This window comes from Panthera pardus, unplaced genomic scaffold (assembly GCF_024362965.1).
Source record: "Panthera pardus isolate Hobbes unplaced genomic scaffold, ASM2436296v1 HiC_scaffold_10, whole genome shotgun sequence".
In the NCBI taxonomy this organism is placed as follows: domain Eukaryota; kingdom Metazoa; phylum Chordata; class Mammalia; order Carnivora; family Felidae; genus Panthera; species Panthera pardus.
Genome location: NW_026526655.1, coordinates 25220607 through 25248603, shown reverse-complemented (window position 1 = coordinate 25248603; position 27997 = coordinate 25220607). Strand labels below are relative to the sequence as shown.

Genomic DNA, 27997 nt, shown 5'->3' with positions numbered 1-27997 from the left:
CAACTAATGTATTTTTTTTTTGGAAATGTGATGGAAATATTTAAATACTTCATTTGGTAGTTATTGGATTACTTTATATGGCTTTGAAAATAAATACCTACAGATATTCTGGTTATGAGCTAAGAGTTTCTAATGGGACAGTGTACTTTTTGGAGAAAACATCCAGCATTGGAATTCATTTGATCAACAAACACAGAGATTTACTCAGCATTTAACACATATCCAGTCATATTCTAAAAATGAAAACAAACTGCATATCACATGAATTCATAAAAAATGCAATAAGAATAAAATTTAGAAAAATATTACCTATAAATATGTGTTAATATAAACAATATAATTGATACACAGAGATTAGAGAGAGGTCACAGAGGCTACTGTTGTCAATTATACTAACTAGTGACATCTATTTTTTCCTAGATTCTAAAAATGTTCCTTAGAAAGAAAGAAATTAATTTTTGACTTTGTCCCTAGGTTTCCTTTAATAGTGGAATTCAAATAATTTAAAAGAACATTTGAATGTATATTTTTCATTACCTTGAGAAGAAAAAAAAAGTATTATGAAAAGAGAGATAGTACACTAGATAGTCTCCTTCCCCATTAATTTTAAAGTAATTGCAAGAGCAAAAGCCATGTCTATTGTGCATGTCTGAATGGCCTCAAGAAAGATCCAATTACAAACTGATATGTTTTCAACACACATAGCTTGCATATTTAATTCAGGTGTACCTCCAAAAGGAAACATCTCTTTGGTTAAATCCATAATAGATTTTAGCTCAGCTGGTTATTATCAAATATATTAGGATAATTTCTTGGAATTTAGTGGGGTTTTTTTGTTGTTATTCATAGGTGCATATATAGAACGTTTTGTTATAGATGTGCATTTTATTGGGTAAATGATCATTTATACATTTGAAGGTAAATATTTCATCAAGAAGATAAGACTGGAATACCAAAATGTTTACAGAACAACATCTATAATAAGGACCAGGACCCATATATTTAGCATTTGCAAAGTATTCTGGAGCAACTTAGCATTTCTTTCTTGATGCCTAGAGAGAGTCTGATATATTTTGATTAAGAACATAGAACAAAATATATTTTGAGTACTAGACTACTTTTCTTTATTACTGAATTTTAAACTTCGTCCAAAAATCTGGACATAGATATTAAACTTGCATATGTGAATACAGACCATGAAAACATACCTTATGTTTAAGTACTCAAATAGAAAAACATGGATACATCTATCCTGACTTAAATAAAATACATATATAGTCTCTCTCTCTCTCTCTCTCTCTCTATATATATATATATATATATATATATACACACACACACACACACATACATATGGGCATATATAATATATAACTTATTAAATTTACTTATATCAATTTTTTCTTCCTAATATAATATATACACAAATCTACATTTTCTTTTAAAATATTTTAGCCATGTTTATTTATTTGTGGTACTTCAGACTTTTTTTTTTTTACAATATGAAGTGAAATGCTTTTTACCATTATATTCCACATTAATATAATATATCCCTAAAAATTATAATGATCAGGTAGTAAGCCAAAGCTATAAACTTATTTATGAAACTAGGAAAAAAATAAAAGGGTTGGTTCAGGTGTAGAAAGATATCCAATTCCGTGAAAATGTGTTGTTATTTAAGCCACATATACTAAACTTTCATAATTAAATGAAATTAATGGTTTAGCAAGTTCAATCAACATTAATTTAGTCACAATTGAGAGCAAAAAAACAACAATAAAATATCTTTGAGGAGTCACAATTTTAAAAAATTCAGAATATTTAATATTAAATTAGAGATAAGTTAAAATATCAAATTACTTTATTAACTTCAAAATGATTTTTTAAAATTTTCAATGCACTTTGCAGTTATTCACAAATAACCTAAATATATACACTTACTATAATAACATAAGTTGAGAAATAAAGCATTTGAACACATAAGTTTTAATGAAAATATTTTTAAAACTGTATAGTACATTAGTATCAAGTAAAGAACAAGTGCCTAAGTGTCATTATTCAGACCCGGTCTCTCTATTTTTAAATACCTAATAAATATTATAAATATTATCACGGAAAAGTGACTACAAAATAAAGTGGAGATAATTAAATCCAACTCTCAGCATCTGTGTCAATAAAAAGTTATTGTTGGTGAAATAATCAGTTGTAGGTTTTCAGTTTAGTGGGGTTGGAATTATCTTTTAAGTATCAAAATACTTAAATTTCTATAGCTGATTTTTATCATAATTAACCACAGCTCAAGAAATTTACATCAAAATATTTCTTGCCTTGCTTTTATTATCTCTTCACCCTATCAAATGTGATGAAGTAGAACTTCACAAGTGAAATTTTCAAAAGCAATAAACCAATGAAAATTAAACTAGGAAACTGCTTTCTAACCAAGACACAAGTCAACACAAAAATGAAGACATTAATAAATTTGATTTAAAAATATTTATGCATATTATGCTATTCCATAAAGACATCAAAACCCACATGACAAAGGAAAAATATTTTCAACACTTACTATAACAGCTAGTCTCTCTAATATGTGAAGAGCTTATAGAACTTAAGAAGTAAGACAACCAACCCAACTAAAACAAAAAAAAAAAAAAAGAGAGAGAGAGAGAGAGAAAGAGAGAGCGAGCATGGGGGCACCTGGGTGGCTCAGTCAGTTAAGTGTAAGACTCTTGATTTAGGCTCAGGTCATGATCTTATGGCACATGGGATCTAGTCCCACATCACCCTCTCTGCTGACAGTATGGAGCCTGCTTGGGATTCTCTCTCTCCCTCTCTCTCTGTCCTCTCTCTCTCTGCCCCTCCCTCCAGATCTCTCTCTCTCTAAAACAAAACAAAAACAAAAACAAACAAACAAAACAAATGTATAGTCCTTCTGAGTAGCTCTTATGACATAGCCTTCAGTATAGCCTTTCTTCTTCATACTGTCCTCTTCCTCATAAAAATCTTCAGTCACTTCCAACTTTTAAGCCTTAGAAGCAGCAATCTGATTAAGTATTGATAATATATAATGGTTTGTAACTGATGCTATATTTCAAAAGGACTAGATAGATAATTAATTATGTCAACCAAATATTTGAAAATTCCATTGTCCAAACAATTTCAAATTGATTGCTAAGTGAAAATACCTACCATAAAGCTAATTACTATTGGAGAGTTACAGTCAAAATGTCCTTTTAAAATTTAGCCCTATAAAAGTCATCTGACTTCAATCATCACAACAGAACATCTGATCAATTTGTGATGACCTGTGTTTAGCATTTACTTCTGAATCATCACTATGAAAACTATTAATCAAGCCAATAGATATCATTCCTAATTATTGAGCTATGATTTTGAGATGTTAATGATGTTGTCCATTTTTGAGTATATATATATATATTCTGTTCCTAGAAAAGAAATGTCTGGTTAAGAAAAAATGGGATGTATATGTATTTGAAATTGTAAACTCTTGGAACGAAGAAGAGTTCTTGATCTAAGGATAAACACATTTTCCAAGTAATTTATGCTAAAAATGTCCATAGGTTACACATTCAAACTGAAAATTTGTTATCCTGTCATGGGGAAGAAGAAGCAGCAACTTAAGCACTTTCTGAAACTTTCTCTACAATAACGATAATAATCCTAAACAATAGAATTCTATTCACCAGACATGATCCTAAAACATTAAGCAAAGTAAATGACTACACTTTCCTTATAAAAATCACTCATGGGGTCTGTTACCATGGTATTAGCACCAAAATGCTAAAACTACATTTTCTAGAGGCCATTAAGCAGATGAATAAAGATATTGATTCTTCCTACATATAACTTGAACCCTTCAGGTAACTGCAACATCATTATTTAATTATTCAAATAAGCTCCTTGATTTTGATCAGAATTACATGAAAAGTCACTATTTCAGTTTTCAAATTATACATTACAAATATCTGTTTGTCTGCCAAAGAGGGGAAGTAGGATAGGGAAGGGAAGACACATTTGTTGAACATTTGGGGCTCTTCTTAATTTTTTTCTAACTTATCTTTCTGGTTTTATCTCTTGTCACTTCACTTAATTAACTATGCTTCCAGATAAGCTTTTTGATGCTACATTCAAATATGTCAGGCTCTTCCATTTCACCATGCTGATACAAGGCAAATCTAAATTACCGAAGGACACATAACATGCAATGAATTCTCTGTTCCCTAAACCTACCTAAACCAAACCTGTATCAAAAGAATGAGCTCAAATCTTATCTTTTCACATTTCTCTAAAGTCCCTGTATTTATTAAGCTTTCTGTTCTCTGAAGCACAAAATATAACATTTTGTATTATTTTATCTTGCATTCTTTTAAGTATATTAACTTTTCCTATCACATACAGAGTTAGTTAACCATATTAACTCAGATTTGTGTTTTGTGTTACACAAAAATAACACCTGACCTCCTTGGTCACATGCTTGATGTTGCCCAGACATCGGTTGATTTGTGGATACAACATGGCATAAAATGATCACTGCCCAAATCCCCCTTCAAGGAAGGACTTGTTGCCTTAGCATCTGAGAGAGCTGCTAGAAGGCTGCCTCCTGCCAACCCACACTTCAGAATTTTCTCAGCTGCAGAAAGCCACTTCACTCAAGTCTATACCCCTTCCCAGAGCAACATGCATATAAAGACTGCTGGATTGTCAACTCAGGATAGCTTTGATAGATCGTTCTAGCTCCAGAGCTACCAATGGAATCAGAAAAAGTGGTGTTAAACCTAAATCATAGCCTCTTTCTATCCTCCCGACCACAACTGCTGACCCCAAGGGCACTTCCTAAGAACACTTTGGGTACTATATTCCATCTCAGACTATCCTTCCTGGGAAATCCTGCCTGTAACACAAACCACTTGAAAACAAACTAAGAAATAATTTGCTTTTAGTAAAATTTTGTAGACTTTTTAGAAATAGCTATGACACCAAATATGGAATGTCTATCAATGCAGCTGAGAATTTTTTTTCCATAAAATAGTTATTAACTACATCCTACTTTATACAAGAAATTAGAGTCATGACCAAGGTAGACATGACATACTACATCAGAAATCTACTGTAGTTACAGAAATGGTGAAAACAATATAAAAGTAAAAATATGATAGGGGCACATGGGTGGCTCAGTCAGTTAAGCATCTGACTTTTGATTTGGTCTCAGGTCATGATCTCATGCTTTGTGAGTTCGAGCCCCACGTCGGGCTCTGTGCTTACAGCTCAGGGCCTGAAGCCTGCTTTAAATTGTGTCTCCTTTACTCTCTATACCCCTCCCCCCCTTACACACACACAAATAAGTAAACACTTAAAAATTTTTAAAAAAATAAATAAACATAAAAAAAGAAGTATAGTATATTTTTAGGAATAAGTTTTCACAGAGTAAGGTAATAATGTGTCTTAAAGGTGTAGATAATTACTTGCCAAGAAAAGTCAATTAATCAAACAACTTGGAGAATCTGTATGGTAAGAGATATTGCTGGCTACTGAAGAGCATTTGGTAAAACCATTTTAAACTGTAAAAGAAGAGATTCCTTATATGTCTAGAATTCTAAAATAAGTAATAAACACTATTAAAAATGCAAATACTAAAAAGAAAAAGGTCACTAAATTGATAGAAATGTAAAGATAATAAAAATATTAAATGGAGGTAGAAAGTTGAAATATGGTCTTATAGTAATAGAGTACTTTGGAAACCCTGATCTAGAGAAAGAACTCAAAAATACCAATATAAAACATTTTGAATAAGAAAATATATAAAACAAGCAAGATGAAAACATCATAGTTTCTACAAGGATTTGCAATAATATTAGGAAAACATTACTGTTTTCACGTTCAACACTACCATTGTTCAACATGTTTCTAGAGGCTTCAGACGATGCTATATGACAGGAAAAAGAAAGTGAGGGATTTGAATATTAGGAAGTGAGTGATAAAATTAGTATTAGCCATCAGTGGTATTTTTTTTAACCAAAGAAATAAACAAAATATTAGAAATAACAGATTAGATGTAATATAAATATGCAAAACCAGAAATGTTCATTTGTTCCAACAATATATAATTAAAAATATAAATAAGAGATAATATTCCAATTATACTAAAAACAGAAACAAAATACTTAGAAGTTATTCCAGTAAGAAAAATTCAATAATATTTTAAGAAAATTATAACACTAAAGTATATCTGAATGAGATCTACTTCTCAACTGCATAAGAAGTTTCAATATTGTAAAGGGTCAGCTTCTTCAAAATTAAACTACATATTTATTTCAATAAATAAACATAAGGTATCACTTGGAAGAAGAAGAGAAATTAATGCAACAATTAAAAATTTCACCAGAAAAATAATATAAAAAAATAATTCTTTGAATAATAATGACAGTTTACTTCCTGTAACAAAATATACAATAAAGGGGAAGTAAATGAAACAGGGTTTCAATTCATTTTTTAAAGTAGGTATAGACAGGTCAATGAAACAAAAGAGAAGTCCCAAAATAAATAAATATATTCTGGTAATTGAGTTATAAAGTAGTTATAAACTCATTAATGCTAGTGGCTTGGTTCTTAAAAAACATCTCTTTTAAGAAGCATCAACATAAATAAAAATATTTATATTACCACTTTTCCCAAAGTTTAAAGTGGTCCCAAAATATAATCTGTAGAAACTTCTAATAACTCTGCATGCTCTCTTCTATTTTCTAGCACCCTGAAATTCCTGAGATATTCTTTCCTACCACTAAAGAACTTTCTCTAGGTTCTAATTGTGTGGTTTTGGTCCTCTGATAGTCTTTTTTGTTTGTTTGTTTGTTTGTCTGTTTTCCTCCTAGATATCACCTTTTCTCCTGCACATGAAGCAACTAGAGAATGTAGCTTCCCCCCCCCCAAAACCCCCTTATTCACTTGAGTACATTTAAAGGGATTCCAACTTTTTCGGACTAAACTCCCATATATTAATACATTATTGTCTATGATATGTATGGTTAAGGAAATGGGGGACATCTAATAAGTTAAGAAAAAAAAAGTCTCAAAGATATGTATTAAATCCTTGACAGTAATCATACCCACATTTAATTAAGATATTTATCAATTTTTACTTAAGTATTTTCAGCATTTTTATGAATACTTATTCATTTTTATCAGAGCATAAGAAAAGAAATGATTAATTGGTACAGAATCTATTAACATTCCCTTTCAATCCCCATGTATACAACTATTGATAGAATAATGTTTTTCTCCATTGAAACAAAGCTGTCCAGTAATGTATCAAGTAAATGTTGATGGTTAAAGAATTTTTGGATTATGACAAAATGTTAATTCAAGCAAAGATTAATATGGAGTATAGTCAAATTCTATCAAGGCAATTGACTATATAATAATTTAGAAAAATTCCACAATACAAATTCATGTTTAACATGTTCATTTTCATTAGAGCTATACTCAGTTAAAATCTAAATTGTCAAATCTGCAAGGATACATTAAGCCATTAATTCACAAATAATCATGTAATTTTTTATTTTTTAAACATTCATGTGACAGTAAAGCTATCACTTAAAAATGATCAGTTAATAAATAAATGCCATCAGTGGATTTTATAATTTTAAGAAATTCCAACATTTTAAGATTAAGTGAAATTTATCCAAATAGAATGTTTGTGTATTCTTATAATGTTATTGTTTGATGAGATTTTATATTTTATTTCATTAATGTTAGATATTAATCAGTAAGTGGTAAAAACAGGGAAAAGGATAATTCAACTAAAGTGGCAGTTTTGCATACCTGTGGGAATAGGACAGAACTTTAGCTAGAGCCATCTGATGGCTCTTGCAACCTCTAGTTTGTAGGTACATGGCATAGTACTGCTGATAGACTCACTGTAGCCCTTTATATAAAATATGAATACTGACCATCAAGACCAGAGAGCTTTAAATTATGAATCTCTCCATGCCCCCCTCCCAGGCTCCCATCCCTTACAATGGTTCTAAACTCCTTCATCCCAAAATTCTAGCGAGGACCTCTGCAGCTAGATTGTCAATCAGCTTTATGTCTTCAAAGGACTTTTCTGTCATGCTTGCAAATCTTGAACCAGAAAAGATTAAGCCTAGGAGCAGAAGGATCAGGGAAAGATCAGACCATAAAGTTCTTTACAATTTGGTGTTGGGTTGAGAAATAGCAAAAAGCTGGAGATGCTTGGGTCATGGTGGATGGTGTCACCATTCATTAAACACAGGGGCACAGGAAAAAAAAAGTCACATTTAGGATTGAAGAACAGATCGTTTTGGGGCATGCTGAACTGAGGGCTTATGAAATCCTCCATTTTTTAAAATATTTTTAAGCTTATTTTTAATTTATTTTGAGAAAGAGAGAGCACATGGGAGGGGCAGAGAGAGAAGGAGAAAGCAAGAATTCCAAGTAAGCTCAGCAGTGTCAGTGCAGAGCCCAATGCGTGGCTGGAACCCATGAACTGTGAGACCATGACCTGAGCTAAACCAAGAGTCAGACGCTTAACCAACTAAGCCACCCAGGCGCCCCTCCATATGTTTTAATTAGTAAGCAGTTGGATATTCTGATTTAAATTATAGAACAAAACGCTGGGCAAACATCTGGGAAATCCATTTGATTTTTCATTTTAGCCTGAAATATTTTTACCATTTAAATTATTTTTCCGGTAAAAACTCTAAGTTAATTTTACCTATTTATTTTACTTTTAAAAATCTTCTAGTAAAGTGAACATTTGTACCTATTTAAAAATACACCATGTAACAGTAAAAGAGAAACTGGACATTATTTCCTTCCAGTTAGTGTTACCTGCTACTTATTAGATTGCTCATATTCTCCAGGACTGAATTGAATTCCTGCTATCCAAATATTTTATGGTCGTACACATAATAGATTCTATGGCCCAAAATTTGTTACTTCTCACAAAAGGTATTCAACACTTTTAACATTATAACTTGGCAGAAGGAAACATTTTTGAATCAAGTTAGAGATTTGAATCCTGCCACTTATTAGCTATACGGAACTTTGGATCATTCATCTATTCAGAACTCCAGTCTCTTAATTGGAGAAAACCTCTTACTGGATTGTTGAGATTAAACAAGGTGAGATACACAGAGACCTCCGTACTTGTCTTAATACACTGTGGAAACACTAATGATTTAGAATAATCTCTTGGGCGGTCTCAGTGCAGATATTAACCACTTAAATTTCCCTTAGGGTTATAACATGAGCAAAGACATTAAGCCAGTGATTCTTGACTGTGTATCTGAACTTCAGAGGGAATCCAAATCCCTAGATATTGAATCAAAATCATGGTTGAATATACATGGAGGTGCACTTTTTCTGAGCAAAGTTTTCATAGCTTTCATCAGTTGTTTCAAAGGAATCTCTGAACTGAAAAAAAAAAAAATGGTGAGAACTCCTGCTTTAGGCTCTTTTCATTTCTGCATACAAAGAAAATATATTTGAAAAAAAAGATGACTAGCAGTGCTAATTTCAATTATGTCTAGCCCTGTGTTAAGGAAATATTCTTTGAACTATCGGACTTAAAAAAAAAAATTCTTGTTTTTTTTTTTCTCTTTACCAACTCTTAAGTTAGATAGATTCCATGTGTTAACATTTAGATTTCTTCTACTGAGAATCCTGCAGTTGCTAAATGTCTTCTTTCACTTTGGTGAAACTTTTTATATAACTTCTTTTATAACTCTATAATATATGAAAGTAAAGGGTACCATAAATATTTCTGGAGAGCTTACAGCCAACTTCCATCCTTAGACAACTTAGATTGTTTCCTATAAAACTTCTCTTATACTTAAAGACAGTAACTCTTAGCTAAATATTTCCAGTATTTAAAAATTTTAACCAAAGGGAAAAGTCAAAGAGGAACTTCATTTTTAACTGTAATCTAGGGCTAGATGTTTTAGAAACTTCTCCCTGTAGTGACTACCCTAGGTAGAGTTGTAATCTATCATTTCTTAATATAGATGCTTCTGGTCCTTCTTGTTTCCATGTGGTGATGACAAGATCGTATGCTTAAGGAACGCTCTTGTTCTCAATAAGCGATTATTGACTTCAAATAATGATTTCATATATAGCACTATGTATATGATGAATATATATTTATATTTATATACTAACATAGATGTTATATGTCTATATTTCTATCTATATATACTACTTTGATTAAAAAATTCAGAGAAAAATCTCATAAATTCCCATTAAAAGGGAAAAGTGAATTATGAAAAAAAAAGAGAAACAATAAAAAGGAAAGCAAAAGAAAACAATGAGGCTATGCAGTTTGAAATAAAAATTTCTCTGGTTTATCTGGTTGAACCAAAGGTATTAACTCTTTTTAGCAATCATTTATTGGGTTTCCACTCTAGTTCCCCCTTTTCCTTTTATGAATCTTAGTGTCTATTCAATGTATATGCTAAAACTGCTGGACCATCAACAGCCACTTGGAACAATGGGACTCTACCCTCTTCCTTGATCCAGGGATAGGCATGTTCCCAAGATAAGCCAAAGAGACTCTTTTCCTAAACCCTGCTCTTCAGAGTAAGGGGTTAGTGGAGCACTTCACACAAGCTGGGTAAAAGCTGAGAGGAGAGATGTGTCTGTGGATCCTCACAGCTTTTAATGTCTTTTTCCTGGTCATTCCTGAAGTACAGTGGTATTCCTGTCATTTGGGTTCCACAGATTGTCATTATTATTCAAGTAGACTTATTTAATTTACTTTTTGAGTGAACTATTACAGAATCTCACATTCTCTCAACTCTCTTAAAGTATCCTTAGTTTATAACATTTTTTAATTTCTCCTTGATAAACCACAGATGGAGTCTTGGAGTAGAATACAGGGGTCAACTGATGTTGTGATGGCAAATTAAAAATGCCAGTTATCAGGGATAAAATGAAAATATGTTATTACTCTCTGTAGAGTGTTATATAGTAATCAACACCCTGAGAGAAAGAAACATGATTTGAGAGTTGGCTTATATGAGCTTAGTGGGTCATGGGATTTCTCCAAATCTTAATTGAGATATATATATATATATATATATATATATATATATATATATACATATATATATATATATATATATATATATATATATATACACACACACACACACTTTTAATGGTGAAACTAATTTTGTTCTTACAGGTAAATTTTACCTTGAGATTATGCCACTAATCCCTATCAAACGCTGACATGTTCCTAAATTTAAGCACTTGAGAAGGAGAAATCCAAATGATAAATATCACTTAGTAATCTGCCAAGGCCCCTTGTCCCTGAATACTTTATGCTCTAATGCTGATTTGTAAGTCAAATAGTTTAGTTGTATGCCAGTGCTCACATTCAGCCTTATCAACCTCATAGCACAGAGACCTTGCAATGTAATATCTCATCATAAAAAGGACAGTTAGATAATAGAGAACCAGACTTCAAAAATGGCTTAGCTGGCAAATACATATTTTAAACGGACTGGTTGGTTGACTTAAATATTAGAACTGTCTTTCATCAAGTCTTGATTGGCTGATTACTAACCTTTAACCAACAGTAGCTTTTTTAAAAAGCACTTCACTTATGGTGATGAAAATAATATCTTGTATTATTAACACAGACTCCTAAAAACCTTCATTTATGATCCACATAATAATAATCTGGCATATGCATTACCTTTAGAAATAGAAGTCTATTTGAACTGCTAATGGGAAAAGAGACATGCAGAAAAAAAATACTTAAATAATAGGAAGTTCTTAAACATAAGTTTTCATCTTTTTGTTATGAAAAGTTGGCATTAATTATGCAAGTCTTTTGCCAGAATATACTTTGCTGGTCTTTGTTGCTTTATTACCATGATGAATAGAAGAAAATTTATTCAACATACCTGGATCACAATTAACGGATTTTACATAAATTGTTTCTTTTTTTATTTTTCTGATACTACTTTAAGAAGTTCAAGCTAATCAAAGTCTACATCTAACAGGGAGAAAATAATTTATTGATTAAAAATGGGCAGTGATGCATGAGCCTTGTAGAGAGGTAAAATTAAATTTACTGGAGAAATGTTCTATACTTCATCTTCACTCACACTAGGAAATGGTGTATTGTTCTGCCTATGGAAAGAACACTATGAAAGGAAACCTGGAGATCGGGATCTTTCCAGACTTAATAGTGATTTCAGATGGATCACATTAGGGAAACAGGAATTCTCACACGCTGCCCATCTCACTGCAACATATGTTCTGCTGCAGTTCTAACTTATAAGTTTAAATTGTGTATTTTTTGATGCAGATGGTAGTCGTTAATTTCCTCTGGACAACAGATGACACATTAAATAAAGGGATGATAGTCTGTTAATAGCAATTCTGTTTGCTTCACAAGCAGTGGAAAGAGTTTATGCCTTATTAGGAAAGTCCTTTACTCATTTTCAATTAGAAAACTCTGCCAACACAATTATATCCACACTGTTTATAAGTATCTTAATACCTAGTTGTAAATAAGAATGTCATTTTTAACAGCTACAAATGTCCATGATGTATATAAATACAGATTTACTGTACAAAATATTACTAAAGAGATATATAGATATTATAAAGGAATACAATCTGATTGAGGAGGAAAAAATGAATATTGTTTTAAATTGGCAATTTTTTTTCCACAGGCAGTTACTTCAATTATAGTTAGATTATCAAGCAGAAGAGTTGATTTATCTTTAGTGAATCTGTAGCTATCATCTCCTAGCTCCAAAAAATATAAAGATTAACCAAAAATATTGTCATAGACATTATTTGAGAGTTAATTGTGTATATAAGTGAAAAAAAAAAAAAAAGAACAGAGCCTTTTCAAAATATGTTCATACCTAACCCAATAAAATAGGAGAGAACTTGTGGCCTTTTGGGTGAATAGCATTTATAAGCAAATATTCTTAATAAATTAATCCCCAGATTAAAATGGAAACTAACAAGTTCTTGCTTTAAAATAAAATAGAAATATAACATTTATAAACATTTTTAAAATAAACATATTTGAAACAGATATGTCAGGGTTTATATAAGACCTATATCTGAAAACTGTGTTACACTTTAATATCCTACCTTGAGGGAGTTAGTGTTAATTAAATTATAGGAGAATATTTGTATATTAATTCATTATCTCCTGACTTAAACCCCCTCAAACAAATAAACCAACAAATCCCCCTAATCACACACAAAATGGAAATATATATGTATACATACACACATATATGGCATAAATTATATAAAAATAAATATATTAAATATATATGACAAAAGTAAGATCAGGGTAAAAAATAAACTGAAACAAAGTTCAATTTATTTCATAAAGTGCATGCATTTTAGACAAACGCAACCACATAAACTGGAAGGTCAAATAACCTTGGTATTCCTGCCTTGGTGAAGAGTGTAAAAGATCCCTAAACCCACCCACCATTAATGATCATATTTTCTTCTACTAATCCCCTAACATACTTCTTCTGTTCCAACCTAAGGAATGTTGTTTTATTAATTTAATGCTACTAGAGAAATCTCACTAAGTTTAAGCCATGATAGTTATCTTTACAATCCCTAGAGTAGCATGGGACTCAGAACATAGTAGGCACTCCGTTAAAGCTTAGTAAAAAACAAATGAAGTAAATATATCCATCCTTCCAAACTAAAAATAAATATTTACTGAAATATTACTACTCAGTTAATGGGTATTGTGGGATTTACAAAGAGTGGAGTAGCTATTAACCAAAAGATATTAACAATTTTGTTGGGGATGCGAAAATAACGCACAGTTATACCTTAGTACATGCGTTATAAATTTAGTGGAAATTAGAGAAAATAGACTAATGTAGGTTGGAATTCACTCCTTTTTAAAGCAACATGACATGAAAAACCAGAGAATATTGTATTTTGTAGCATCTCTCTGCAAAAGAATAAAATACTTTTTCATTACTGAGACTATAGTAACATGTTTATTAAATGAATAAGTATTCTTCATTTTGAAATTAAGTTTTCATTTTAAAGGAACGTGGCTCATTACTTGACTCACGAAAGGAAAGTATTTTTCTGGCTTTGTACTCAAACCCCTTGTATTTGCAACCCTCCCAAAAAGCTTATACATGTTTCCTATGGTTTATTTACCACATGTTTGCTAAAGCAGACAATTTTTAATTTACTGGTCAGATTCACCTATTATCTGCATGCAGTATACGAAACATTTTCCTAATTCACCAAAATTTCTTTGTGAGGATGAAGGAAATTACACTGAATATGACTGAGATCACGTGGGCTTTTAGATCTTAATTATAAATTTTCAAAAAACAACTGAAAAAAGGAACTAGCTCCCTTGGCTACTTTCTAACCAGGAAACAAGCGAAAAAGGTACCTTTATTTCCAACCATAAATCCCAAATGTTTCATTTTGATTTTCCCCACGTTAACTTTCTCACCTAGCTAAGCAGCATTTCCTGCTATTATAGCTGCTGGTCCAATATCAGCTGACCAGCATCCATCACACTCCTTGCTTCCATGAGCTTAGGGACTCCCAAGGAACTCCATGTATGAAGACTTCTGCTTACAGCTTCTAATTATTTTCGAACAGATAATGGAACATTTAAGTTCAGAGAGGTTAGATGAAATTCTTAAGTGGATCAAAACCCTAGATAAAATTGTAGTCACTACAATCACTGTAGAAAACGCTAAGCTTTTTATCAAACTGGTCTGATAATTTTACTACCTCAGAGGTGCTCATTCTTATTTCTAATCACACTGTGCCAAGCTATACGTAAACGATTAAGCTATGAGAACAAAAAACATGGCTTCCTAGGAGCTGCTGCAGCATTTAGAAATGTTCAAAACAGTATCTTGATTCTTTTATTTTTACCGAGAAAAAATACAATTGAGCTCTTTCTGTAGTATGTATGGTACAACTCATTATTTTAATAGGCTTAAAGAAACAGAAATTGTATGGTAATCATTTTATGCAAGGTGGTAATGATGAGATTAAACTATATGTATTTACAGTATTGATAATACTTATAATTTATTTACGTTAATAATATAATTATAACATATATTTATAATATATATTAGTATACATTAATATGTAAATATATATTCACTCCACTATGTAGATACACATAATTGTATGTGTGTGTGCTACTGAAAATGTCGCAGCATATTAAGCCTTCATTTCCTGAACCAAATCCCTGCTATATGAATAACTAAAATCACCTTATGCTACATAATGCAAACTAGGATTTTATTCAGCTAGTCCCTTCCTCTAGCAGAAACAATATTTTGTAAACTTGAACCTGTAAACATAACATTAAGCACTAACAAAACCAATCATATCAAGGTTTGATAGGTCTGAAATTATTTGCTAATTTTTTGGAAATGCTATTTTCTGGTATATACTTGCCCTGTGGGCACGAGTTTTCTACCTGAATTTTAGGAACAAGTTTCATATTATAAACAGATCTTTCTACTGGTGCAATCAAACTGAGCGAGGAGTCTTCCTAAACCATCATAATTAGCAAATACTGTTCAGATTGGAGTCAGAAACTGTACATGATCAGTGTAATTCTCCTCTAGCTCTGTGGTGGCAAAGCAATACATCCGTAACAATTTATAAAATTCACCAAATTGTAGAATTTACAAAGCTGGAAAACATCTACAATATGCAAAGCCAATGCCTTTAACAAACTACTAATTTTCACTCATCAAATTTAAATACTGGTATAGTATACTATGTGCCCTTGAGAAACATCCTTTCATTCACACAAATCCAAGAAATGCTTTGGAGAAACAGGAGCAGAAAACTTATTAAGTTACATGTTGAGGCTTACAAAGAGAAAATTGGTTTGGATTTAGGAGGTGTCTTTTAGGTACTTCAAGAAAAAAAAAAGCCTGTTAGAATATAAAACTTGGCAAGTACGTTGCCTATTTTCTAACATTTTAGTACTCCCTAGGACAATAATTAAAGCTCAAGTTTTATAATATTTATTAAATTCAGATAACTAATACCAGCAGTGATTTATGACTGCAGTCAATTATTTTTATACATTTATTTTTGCAAAAATCAGTGATAAAAATCAAACTTTGTTTCTCCTTTTTATATGGGATTCCATCGTCGCGTCCTTGTTCCTATTGGAATAGATGTCAATAGGCAAGTGACAAGGGTGGATCTGAGGGGAACACTAATAACAGATTGTTATTGGAGAAGCAAACTCTATCCACAATTACTATATAAAATTTCAGGAACTCAAGATTAAAAAGAAGCTAAACATGAAACATAGTACCATCTTCCCATATATAACGGAAACATTTGCAGGGAAGTATTCAAAAGGTTCCGACTAGGGGGTAGTTACTGGCTTCCTGCATGCATGGATAATCTACAAAGTGTTTTCCTTCTTAACAGGCTTTCAGAGAGCACACTGAGTCCTACTTAGAGAGTCAATATAGGTCTATTTTTCAGAGATATGTTGTTACTCTGGATTCAAGACAGCTACTAAATTTGAGTTTGTAGAAATAAATCAGAGATGAACAATATAAACACCTAAGAAAAATGATCCAAGTACAATTTGCCAAAAAAGATAAGACTATTGGGGAAAAATAGTAGAGAAATCAATTAGACTGAAATAAAGAAGGCTTAAAAGAGGAATAAAAGTCTTTTTAAAAAATAGGAAAAAATCCATTCAGGCAATTAACAAAGTATTTATTGGTTCCTAAATACATGCTTGCACAGCAAGCTATTTTGCTATTAAATATGCACTGGTGGGGTCAACAGACAGTCTCTGTCATCAAAGATCCTATCAGCTTGTGGTAGAGTGGGATTCTATAATAATAACTAGCACAAATAACTGTATAATAATGTCATGATTGATGCACAATGGAAAATATCTAAGTACTGTTAGCAGGTTATAATTGAGATTAAGGGGTCAGGAAAACAATCTTTGAAGAAGTATACTTAAACTGAGAAAATAAGGATAACTAAGAGTTCATTAGGTATAATTGGGAAAAGGACACTCCAGGCAAAGGCACTAACTGTCTTGCTTGACTTGTAGGAGTGGAAAAAAAAAAGTCGGTGAAGAGAAAGAAGGCTAGGATAGTAATTAGGAGCTCAGAAAGCAAGGATCTAGTATTTTGCTCTAGTGAAGCTACTGAAAGTTGTTATGCACAGGAGTTACACAACTCAAGTCTTATATTAAAAAGTAGGTAGATCAAACTGGAAGCTATTCTCCTAATTCAAGCTAAAGAGGTTGATTATTTGGATTAAGGTAGTAGCAGTGGAATATAAAAAGATAAGGATGCTCTCTAAATGTGTTTTTGGCATAGAATAAAAAATCATAGCATCATGTGCTCTTGAATTGGTAGTGAGTAGTTTGAGGGATTGTGACATTCAAGGACAAATACCAAATTTCTGATAGAGTACAACAGGGTGGAAAAATATACAAATTATTTACAAGCAGAAGAGATATAGACAAGAAGACAAAGAGATACATTCCAAATGTGTTAAATTTGAGATGCCCCCGAAATTTCAATTTGGAGACATCAAAGATAGAGATGAGCTCAGATTCATAAAATACACTGGAGTTGAAATTTAGTAATCCAGTGATATGATCTAGGGAAAATATGCAGACTGGAAAGAGGTCTAGAACATGGCACTGAGACATTTCAGTATTTCCAGAATTGCTTAACATCAGCATGATTTTGAGAAGCAAGAAAGTTGAAGGTTTCTGAAAGAATGTGATTATAACAGCGGGTGATGAATCCAAGTTGTTTGTGGAGGAAAGGTGGTAGGTGAGAGGTAGTGAGAAATAGAGGAGTCAAATGTATGGGTGATACCTAAAAAGGTGCAATGTTTCTCAAGAAGGCACTATAGGTAAGAAACCAAAGGTGTAGGAGAGTGTGGTTGGACAATGCGGTGTTTGAAATAGTGATTTCAGATGTGATGACATTTCTGACCAAGTTCTATACAAATAACAGGAGGTAAAGAAGGGCTAATGAAATAAACCATAACAAATGATTTACTTTAGTTAACCGGTAAATTTTTCTTTTCTTTTTTCTAATCTTCTTCTCTTTTCCTTTCTTTTCTTTTCTTGTCTTGTATTTTTTCTTTTCTTTTCTTTTCTTTTCTTTTCTTTTCTTTTCTTTTCTTTTCTTTTCTTTTCCTTTCTTTTCTTTTCAGTAGAGCCTTGAAAGACTAAATTCTATTTCTAATGGAGTTCACAGAATCTCTATTTGAAGATATTGTTTGGTTTTTATTGAAATATTTTTTAATATTTCATTTATTCCAGAGAGAGACAGAAAGAGAGAGCACGACCAGGGGAGGGGCAGAGCAAGAGAGGGACACAGAATCTAGAGCAGGCTCCAGGCTCTGAAGTGTCAGCACAGAGCCCCACATGGGGCTCGAACTCACAAGCAGTGAGATCATGACCTGAGCCAAAGTTGGAGGCTTTACCGACTGAGCCACCCAGGCACCCCAAGTTTTTAAAAGCAAAGTAACTATCCAAAACTTTTCTTAATTATTTTAGCTGTAATTTTTCTTAGGAAAGGAGGATTATTTATAATTGACTTCTCAAGATCATGGCAGCAGTATAGAATCCTGTGACATCTAAATAATGGGCTTTTTTAAAAAAGAAATTTTGCATTTTTTCACCTCTGAAATTTTGTTCATGAATGCAAATGAGCAAATCTGTAAGGCCTAAATATATCATTGGATTAAATTATATGAATTAAAAAAATTATTAGTATGATATGGGAGCTAGCCAATAGTTACTGTTACCTGTGAAGTCATAGGCATAACAAATGTTATTTTTATCATGTGAAATTAATGTTATTGTACAAAATATCTTTTTAAATCATTTTGCAAGTCTGCCATAATGTGAGAGAAAAACTCTACTAATAAATTCTTTTGTCTCAGCCCACTAACATGACATCAGTTAGATCTGAAACAACTCGCATTAAGACAGTGAATATTATTAAGGCAATATAGAGAAGAGCAACATATAAGCACAATTCATATGGACATTTCTTCAGAAAATGATAAAATGCCAGTTGTGTGAAGATGAATAAATTTTTCCACTGTATAGGGAGAGGACAACAAGCTATTCTTCTTTTAATAAAAATATGACCATTTACACAATAAATCTGAGTGATTTGAAACATATCTCCTTGCAGCACCTTACTGGGAAGTAGGTGGTTGATTTGGCCTGGGAAAGCTGAAACTAAAGCCAAGAAACTGAAGCAATAAGCTGAAGTATTACTGTTCAGTCACTGGAATTTAGAATAATTATGTTTTTTTTAATCTCAAGATTATTTTTAATAAGGCATATTGGCTAATAAAACATTTAAATACCTGTACACTTTCAAGTTATATGTAATAATGTCAAGTGATAGTGGGACTTAAATATCAGAGAAAACAATAACAACAACACAGTAATAGAAATTCAGACAAACTAATGAGCTTGTCTGATTTGACCAGACCATGGTCCCCAATTCTAGGAATCTTGCTCAATAGCATCATGTTTTGGCATGCATTCCTTATCATTTTATGGATAAAAACAAAGCAAAGCAAAGCAAAGCAAAACAAAACAAAGCAACGACAACAAAAAATACCCCCGTGTTCTTCCAACGAAATGGTGCTATTTGAAACAAGAACTAGCAGTGTGTATAAACATAGGTATTCTTAAGAATGTACACCTTTAGAGTCATTATTTTATAATGTTGTTCAATGTGATCTTCCTTTATTGGAATTAAAGACATACTGGCCATTCAATAACAGTGTGTTATTATTGTCATTATAAATCTATTAGACATATCCAGGTGGGTTGAATAACAGCCTTGTGACCAAATTCTCCTTCTCTTACTTTTAGCATAGCATTTACAAGAACACAAATTGTTCCTTATTTGTTTTTGCCTATGGTAAAAATTCTAAGAAAATGTAAAAGTCCTCTCCTTTGCCCTGGATATCAATGGAAGTATTGGATGTAGTGAGTTTTAAGTTGTATTTTGTCATTTATTATAATAACCAGTAAAACATAGCTGTATCTAATAAACTTAATATTAACAGTTATTGAATTTAGAATATTCTACCCCAAGTATAAAGCTGGATGCTGTCAGGTGAAGTGGGGCAAAGAGATCTAATGCCTTCTTTTTCTTAATGTTTTTTTTTTTTAATTTATTTTTGAAAGAGAGAGAGAGAAAGGGGTGAGGAGGGATAGAGAAAGGGAGACAAAGGATTGGAAACAGGCTCTACATTGACAGCAACAAGACCTATGTGGGGCTTGAACTCACGAACCCTGAGATCATGACCTAAGCCAAAGTTGGATGCTTAACTGACTGAGCCACCCAGGTGCCCAGAGATCTAATGTTTAATAAGAGTGTACGGTTTCCATAATCTTTGGAAGCTTTATTTTCCTTCTTCAAAATGGTATAAAACAAATGCATAGAAACAAATACACATATACATTAATTTGCAAGAGACATGAAGCATCGTTGCAGATGTTATATTAATTTCTAAGTTAAACCGGGAGTACTCTACCATATGGAAGAACCCAAACTAGGAGATATGCCAAACATGACCTTCATTTTAATAACCCTGGGATATTGGCAACTTCAACTTAATTCTTAGGTCCAAATTACAAATAAATTTGCTGATATGAAGCTTTTTATTATAGTTTGATATATTATTTAAGTACTTACAATGATCTACATTCATAATAGATGAGCTAAAAATGTTGTTATGCAATGTAGGTATACTTTGCATTAAAATTATACCAGTCTATTTAAAATACTGAATTTACCATTAATTTTTCCAGTGCAACTGTATTTTAATTATTGCGAAGCCACACTAATGTTTTGAAAGAAGATGTGAAATAGTACTGAATGTTTCTGCTTGATATTTATTGAAATTGTCGATGGCAGTCCATCGATCTATTAATCTGGCATCTATCCACATGTACGAAGGGCTCAGTCAAAACATTTTCCCTAATTTTTTTTTTAAACTTCTAAAAAGAACATACGGTTTGGAGTCTGTTGGTCACCAAATTTGCCAATGATTTAGGAAAATGACTCCTTTCATGGCTCAATCAGAACCTCATCTAAAATTCAGCAGAAATCTAAGACTTCAAGCTGCCATCCCCACTCCTGTTTCCATGGGAATAGACTTCAGATCAGGAAAAAAAAAAAATAAAAAGGATGGGGTTAGGAGCTTTCAAATAATCATTCAAAATCATGATGAAGCCTTTAAAGCTTCTTTCTTAGGTGATTATTTTGTAGCCTCTTAACCCCTTTTTGCCAGTCTGTTTCCATGGAAATATGACAAAAATGGCTGTCCGAGCCTCCAGCAGAGATTATAAGCATTCTTGTGAATTTCAGCTTTGGCTGCAGTCTAGTCTGGGCAAGATCTTTTTTTATATCAGTTTTACATATTAACCTACACTCTTTATATTCATTGTCCTTTTTCTTAATATTTTTTAGTTTCTTTGAAAATTCCTTTCACAACTGTATACCTATAATCAAGATCAAATAGGTTGTGACTTCACTGGAAAAAGCTTCAGTTTTACATTTTACTACATGAGCCAGGACAGGTAGCTGCAGAGAGTGTCAGAACTTTTAGACACCTGCAGAAGGAAATATTATTTAGTTACTGGACTCAGTGTCTGTCAGGTGGTGGTAGATAAACAACAAGGTGTAACAAGGTTGGTATTCAAAATATTTAGCAACTGGTAAGGCACAGCACTGACTGATCAGAGCAGCTGGCTTGCACCGGTTAATTATCAGTCCTGTTATATAATAGCCAAGAAGTTCTTTAACTAAAAGCAGTCCCATATATGATGGTAAGCATTATGCCCAAGTAAATTATCCAAGGTCAAAAACTGAGCTCCTATAAAACTTACAAAAGAGCTTACAAGAGAAACTGGGTAGAAATATATAGCAATCCATCTTTAAAAAAATCAAAGTGCATATGCTTGCGTCATCTTTCGTATGAAGGTCATTTGAAAATCAAAATCATTCTTATTATTGAAAATATCATTCTAAAAGAGAAAGAACATATGTATCCTTGATAGAACCCCTCACAGGATAGCTTATATTGAATGTGAAAAAATAACAGCATGCCACGTATACATTTTATCTGTCCTACCTTCTGAAATATGCTGAACAGCTCAATCTACAATCTTTGCTAGGGGGGAATCTTAAAGTTCTGATTGACCTTATCAAGTATTTTTATTCTTCAGAACGCTCTAATTTTTCTATAGTTGGAGCTTTTTACCCATAAGGTTTGTCTTCCGAATTTGAACTGAAAAAAGTAAATTTCCATCGGTAATTATCTGACTTGGGTAGGTTCCTAATTTAAATTTAGCACAAACTGACTTACTATAGAAACTAACCTTGATTGATGTTTTCTGCTAAGTGGATAACAATAATAAAATAAAGCAGCACAATTAATTTTTCAAATCATCATTACTACTCCCAAATGCAATTTGCCCTTCTTTGCATAGTGGTTAAACACAGAGCTCTTGTGAGAGCAGAATTTGGTCTTCAGGCCTTCAGCCTTCATCTTGTTTGTGTAAATCAAATTTACTGCAACACAGGCAAATCCATTTTTGTGTGTTGTGTTTTTAGGTACCTATGGATGTTCACCCACCTAAAGGACAGAGCTGTGGTCTCTAGTTTCCATAGAGACCACATTGCACAAAAAGACTATTTATTCTCTGGTCCTTTAAGAAATTTGCTGACCCCTGCTCATGGCTTTAACTATAAATATTATACCATTTGTAAGTAGTGAAGTCTTTATTTAATTCTAAAAGCAGTCTATTAATAACGCATAAAAATGTGATTGCCTGGTGTCTATACTTACATCCATGAACTCCACATTGGCTTTGGGACCAGTTGTTTCATTAAGAATCTTAATAGCCACAGGAATCTTTACTGTTTCTCCTTCAGGTACCCAAATACCCTTTGGGGGAAAAATCACATAAAATCTATATGAAGACATATACAAATTCATACCAGAGACAAAATTTGATTTAACCACTCTATTAATTTCTTTAAAAAAATAATTTAGAAGTTCTACATCTTTTTATTCAATCAACAAAAATTTAACAAGTACCTGCTATATGTTACAAGTTACATAGCAACTTTGTTTTCTGCTTTCATTATCTGAGAATGACTCATACATTTATTCTGCTTTCAAGGTGTTTACTATTATATTATAAAGTATCACATTATAAAATTCAATTTGTATGTGTGAAAAAGGCTTTCAATAGAGAAAAAAATGACATAAAATATAATAATATTAGATTTGGATAAAAATCAACTTCTCAAGACTTTGAGAATGCTGCTCCAATTTTTGGTCTTCAAATGTCTCATTTGTAATTTAGAAGACTGGGCTAAGTAATCTTGGAGGTTCTTTTCAGCATTAATATTACCTAATTATTCTGCAACTAAAACAAACAAAAACATGAAAATAGCATAGTCTCACATTCCTGAAATTCAGATTGATTTAAGAATTAGTTTTCTAAGGAAAGTACTAGGGAGTATTGACCACCTATTAATTTGTTTAGATTGTTAAATATTGTGTATGTGTGTGTCAAGGATTTTTATTAGCTCTGAAATAATATAAAATATTTATATTGGTCACCGCCAGTTCTCTCCTTCTACAAAAATATAATACCTGAGCAAGATCTATACAATGGGAAAATATAAAGTAGGTAAGGTTTGAGTCAAGTACAACATTAAGGAACATAACAGCATTTCTGAGTAAATGGCTATTTGAATTAGGACAATAATTTTGATAAGATACATAGGGATGCATCGATTACATGAGACTTTTTTTGAAGCACATTGTCCCAAATGAACACAGAAACGAATGTGAGGTTATATGGAAAAAATGGAAATCTCAGATTTTAACTTATTAGCCCTGACACCAAAAACAAAAGTATTCTTAGTCCAGTTTTAACATTAAAATGAAAGGGGGAAAAGCAATCTCTTATTCCTAAAGAGAATTTCTAGTCTTTCCTAATATCAACTGGTTGTAGTTATAAAAAAAAAAAAAAAAGTTTTGGGGCGCCTGGGTGGCTCAGTCGGTTAAGCGTCCGACTTCTGCTCAGGTCATGATCTCACAGTTCGTGGGTTCGAGCCCCGCGTCGGGCTCTGTGCTGACAGCTCAGAGCCTGGAGCCTGCTTCACATTCTGTGTCTCCCTCTATCTCTGCCCCTTCTCTGCTCATGCTGTGTCTCTCTGTCTCAAAAATAAATAAACATTAAAAAAATTAAAAAAAAGTTTTTCACTTTTAAAACATGTATATTTGTATTATCAAAAGTTGTAATAATACAAGAGGAGAACTAAATACAAAAATTATTTTAAAAAAATCAGAATAATAAAGAAAAAAACTCTTTAACCATTAGAAGGTGAATTTAAGGGTTATATTCTTCTTAGAGTGAATAGGGAAATTTATGTGTCAAATACAAAAAAGGGGGCACCTGGGTGGCTCAGTCGGTTAAGCATCCGACTTCAGCTCAGGTCACGATCTCACAGTTCGTGAGTTCGAGCCCCGTGTTGGGCTCTGGGCTGACAGCTCAGAGCCTGGAGTCTGCTTCAGATTCTGTGTCTCCCTCTCTGACCCTCCCCCATTCATGCTCTGTCTCTCTCTGTCTCAAAAATAAATAAACATTGAAAAAGATTTAAAAAAATACAAAGAAATAAGCCATGTTCCCTGTGGTATTATTATTATTATTTTTTAATTATTAGTGCAGAAATGGGGTAGGAGAGGCAGTGAAAGTCCAAGATCCATAGGCTACATTTTCTTAGTGATGGTATCTAGGGTAGAGAACACGTTTACCATTACTCAATAAAGTAACTAAAGAGGGGATTACTTTATAAAGATATATCATCAATATTAAAATATTCCTAAAGTATACTTTTGAAATAAGAATATAAATTCAGTGTGAATTAGTTTGTACTGCTTTTTAAATAAGTAGTCATTATTTTCTAGGCCTGACCAGACAAAAATTCAACTATGTTAATACCCACAATATTGGTTCAGATCTTTTATGTTTAAACACAGCATATCTCCAACCAGGAGGAAAAATTACCCAAATAATTAGCTAAGCTAATTTGCATTTATGTGGTCAAGAATAGTTCTTTACATTTTAAGACAGTATGTCTTTGTAGGAACTTATATACTAATTAAAACTTAGGGTCAACCATACACACTGCAGGCATAAAATTTAAACATACTTATGGAACCTTCAATACAAGTAATTTCAATAAAGGCATTAAGTCATGGACAACAGGCAAATAATTGTTCATAATAAAAACATTCATATAACTTTATTAGTAAATGTCTAAATGGGTAATTTTTCCCTGCTGAGGTCACTATATCATATTTGTCCTTGAGCTAAATGTTATCCATGATTTAAAATAAAATTTTGCTTTCCAGATCATACCATCTTTAAAATAAAAGGGTGGTGATATGCTAGGAACAATCTAAAACTGAGTTATCTTCAAACAGGAAGTCCATTATTTCTAGCATATATATAAATAGAAAAACAGGATAAGTTGTGTTTCTTCAACATTACAAAGAATTTGAAGACTAGAAAGCACCAAGCCAGCCTAGAATAGTTTCTATTCCAATTAGGTGCTCAATTAATTTTGAGTGTAATTGAACATAATATGTACACTAGATTAAGAAATTTCTGCATTTTGGCCCTAGAATAAAACAATTTTATTCTAAAGAGATTAAATTATTTTTGGAACACTCAGGAGAGAAAATTAAGATTAATATTCTACTTGTTAATATTTTTTGTTAAGTAAATACCTGTTTCACATAGAAAAAAAACCCAAACATTGTAAAATACAGAATTTCTAACATCCAGTCTATTTTAACAAAAATGTTTGTAAAAATAATTGTAGGCTTGCATATAGCTTTAAGAAATATATAAAACTGTCAAGTGAAATTTGGGGAACTGTCACAATGGACAGTCTAAGAAGGATTTAGCACTAACCCAGCAGAAATTTGAATTTGAAAAACAAATTTCACCACAATTAACCTTGGGCCTGGCCTCTGAATTGGTTTTGTAATTAAACTAAAAAAGTAAACACACAGATAACATTATTTGAGCTTTCCCTTTCCAAAAAGATGTCTCTTATTGGAAACCCACGATGTCACCCTTTCATTCTCCGACCTGAATTTCACAAATAAAGTCACTTTTTTAGTTTGCATACAATGGTGAAGACATCAAAACTGAAAGTTTTCTGTTAAATCATATATGTTAACAGGTAGGCAAAAAGTAGTTTAGGAACTAGTCCTATCCTGTTAACCAGTCAGCACATTTGTGTAGGTTTTAAAAAGATAGGCTAGTAACGTCCTGGTGGGGAGACATGTGGATGAAAGAGCAGAAGAAAAGAAGAGCAAGGATTATGGTACATCGCTAGGCCTGTCTGGGATTCCCCGCAGCACTGTGTACGGAGAAGGAAAGCGGGTGAGAGCTGTGTATTTTAGATAAGGACAAATTTACCAATAGGGAGATCATATCAAAAGGGGTTCAGAAGGGCGTGGAAAGAAAGACTATATACCATGGTTTCCGTGACAGTTTCCTGCTTTCTCGTGACTGTACCCATCCCAGCCCTCAACAAAAATGAATGGATTCACTTGTGCAGCAACTTCTCAATACTATACTATACTATACTATACTATACTATACTATACTATACTATACAGGTTCCACTCTCTGGGTATTAAAAGGAAATTAGGTTGGCAAGAGCAATTAACTCTGGCTATTATTTAAGACAAGTCTGAAAGGAAACTTAAAGTAACTAATGGTATGGGTTTTTACTTACTTTATACACTGTTCCAAAAGCTCCCGAGCCAAGTACTTTCACTCTTTTGAGCTCAGTTTCTTTTAAAATACGCAGTTGAGCTTGATTGGGTGCTGTGCCGCTGGGAGTTAAGGGTTCTACCAACTACAAAACAAAAAAGAATATAGGTTATACAGCTTTCCATTCACCAGTCAGTGCTTCCCCCTCTTCCTCTGCCTGCTTCTCTTTCTCATACATACAAAAACACACAAGCACACTTTCATTGACAATATTTTTGTAGTATGGATCACTCACGATTCCTTCAGAGTCTTTTCTCTTCCCATGCTTTTTGCCTAGCTGAACACAAGTATAAAACTGTGCCTACCTTGAGGCATACTAAGGTAGGGGATTTTTCTCCCTATTTTTAAAGAAATTTAGGCTGATTAGGGGCTCTAAATCTTACTTTTTGAAGTGCTTCCAGTGGTATCCCCAGCTAAGACTCAGAGATCTTAGTTATGTCCATGTACTCTACCAAAGTTTTCTTTCTTGTTTTAGGAGATTTGATAAAAAAAAATAAAACGTTGTCTTCTTAGCATTGAAAATCTAACTGGGAAGCCAGGACAAACAAATGGTTGGAAGAAAATAAAGTAAGTTAGCACAATACCAGTGCCCCAGGGCACTGCTTCTAACACTTTGGTGTACATTTGAATTACCTGACATTCTTGGTAAAATACAGATTCTGGTTCGATAAGTCTAAAGTTGGGGCTGAAATTTGCATTTTGCAGAACTCCTGGTGATATCTATGTACGATGATGGTCCTTCAACACATGTTAAGCAGCAAGGCCCTAAAGTACCTTAAAGATAAAAAATTCTAAAATTCTATGAACTCATTCTAGATCCTACGTGAATGCTTTGGAATGCAAAGGAATAAAATAACCAGGAGCAAGTAAGCTTTGCTAGTTTTGGCTTCCTGGACGAGGTACACTTTTTTTTTATTATTATTATTTTTAACGTTTATTTATTTTTGAGACAGAGAGAGACAGAGCATGAACGGGGGAGGGTCAGAGAGAGGGAGACACAGAATCTGAAACAGGCTCCAGGCTCCGAGCTGTCAGCACAGAGCC

The 27997-nt window shown here is 32.6% G+C and overlaps 1 protein-coding gene across 6 annotated transcripts in view; it reads right to left on the bottom strand.

Annotated features, from left to right (window-relative positions):
* Positions 1 to 27997, bottom strand: part of ERBB4 (erb-b2 receptor tyrosine kinase 4) — a 1139239-nt gene that overhangs the window by 191862 nt on the left and 919380 nt on the right. For all 6 annotated transcript variants that reach the window (XM_019446103.2, XM_019446105.2, XM_019446106.2 and 3 more), the window contains 2 exons: positions 26916 to 27038; positions 22933 to 23031 (listed from right to left, as the gene is read on the bottom strand). In XM_019446103.2, the coding sequence (XP_019301648.2) occupies positions 22933 to 23031; positions 26916 to 27038 (222 nt within the window). The remainder of the gene's footprint in view (positions 1 to 22932; positions 23032 to 26915; positions 27039 to 27997) is intronic.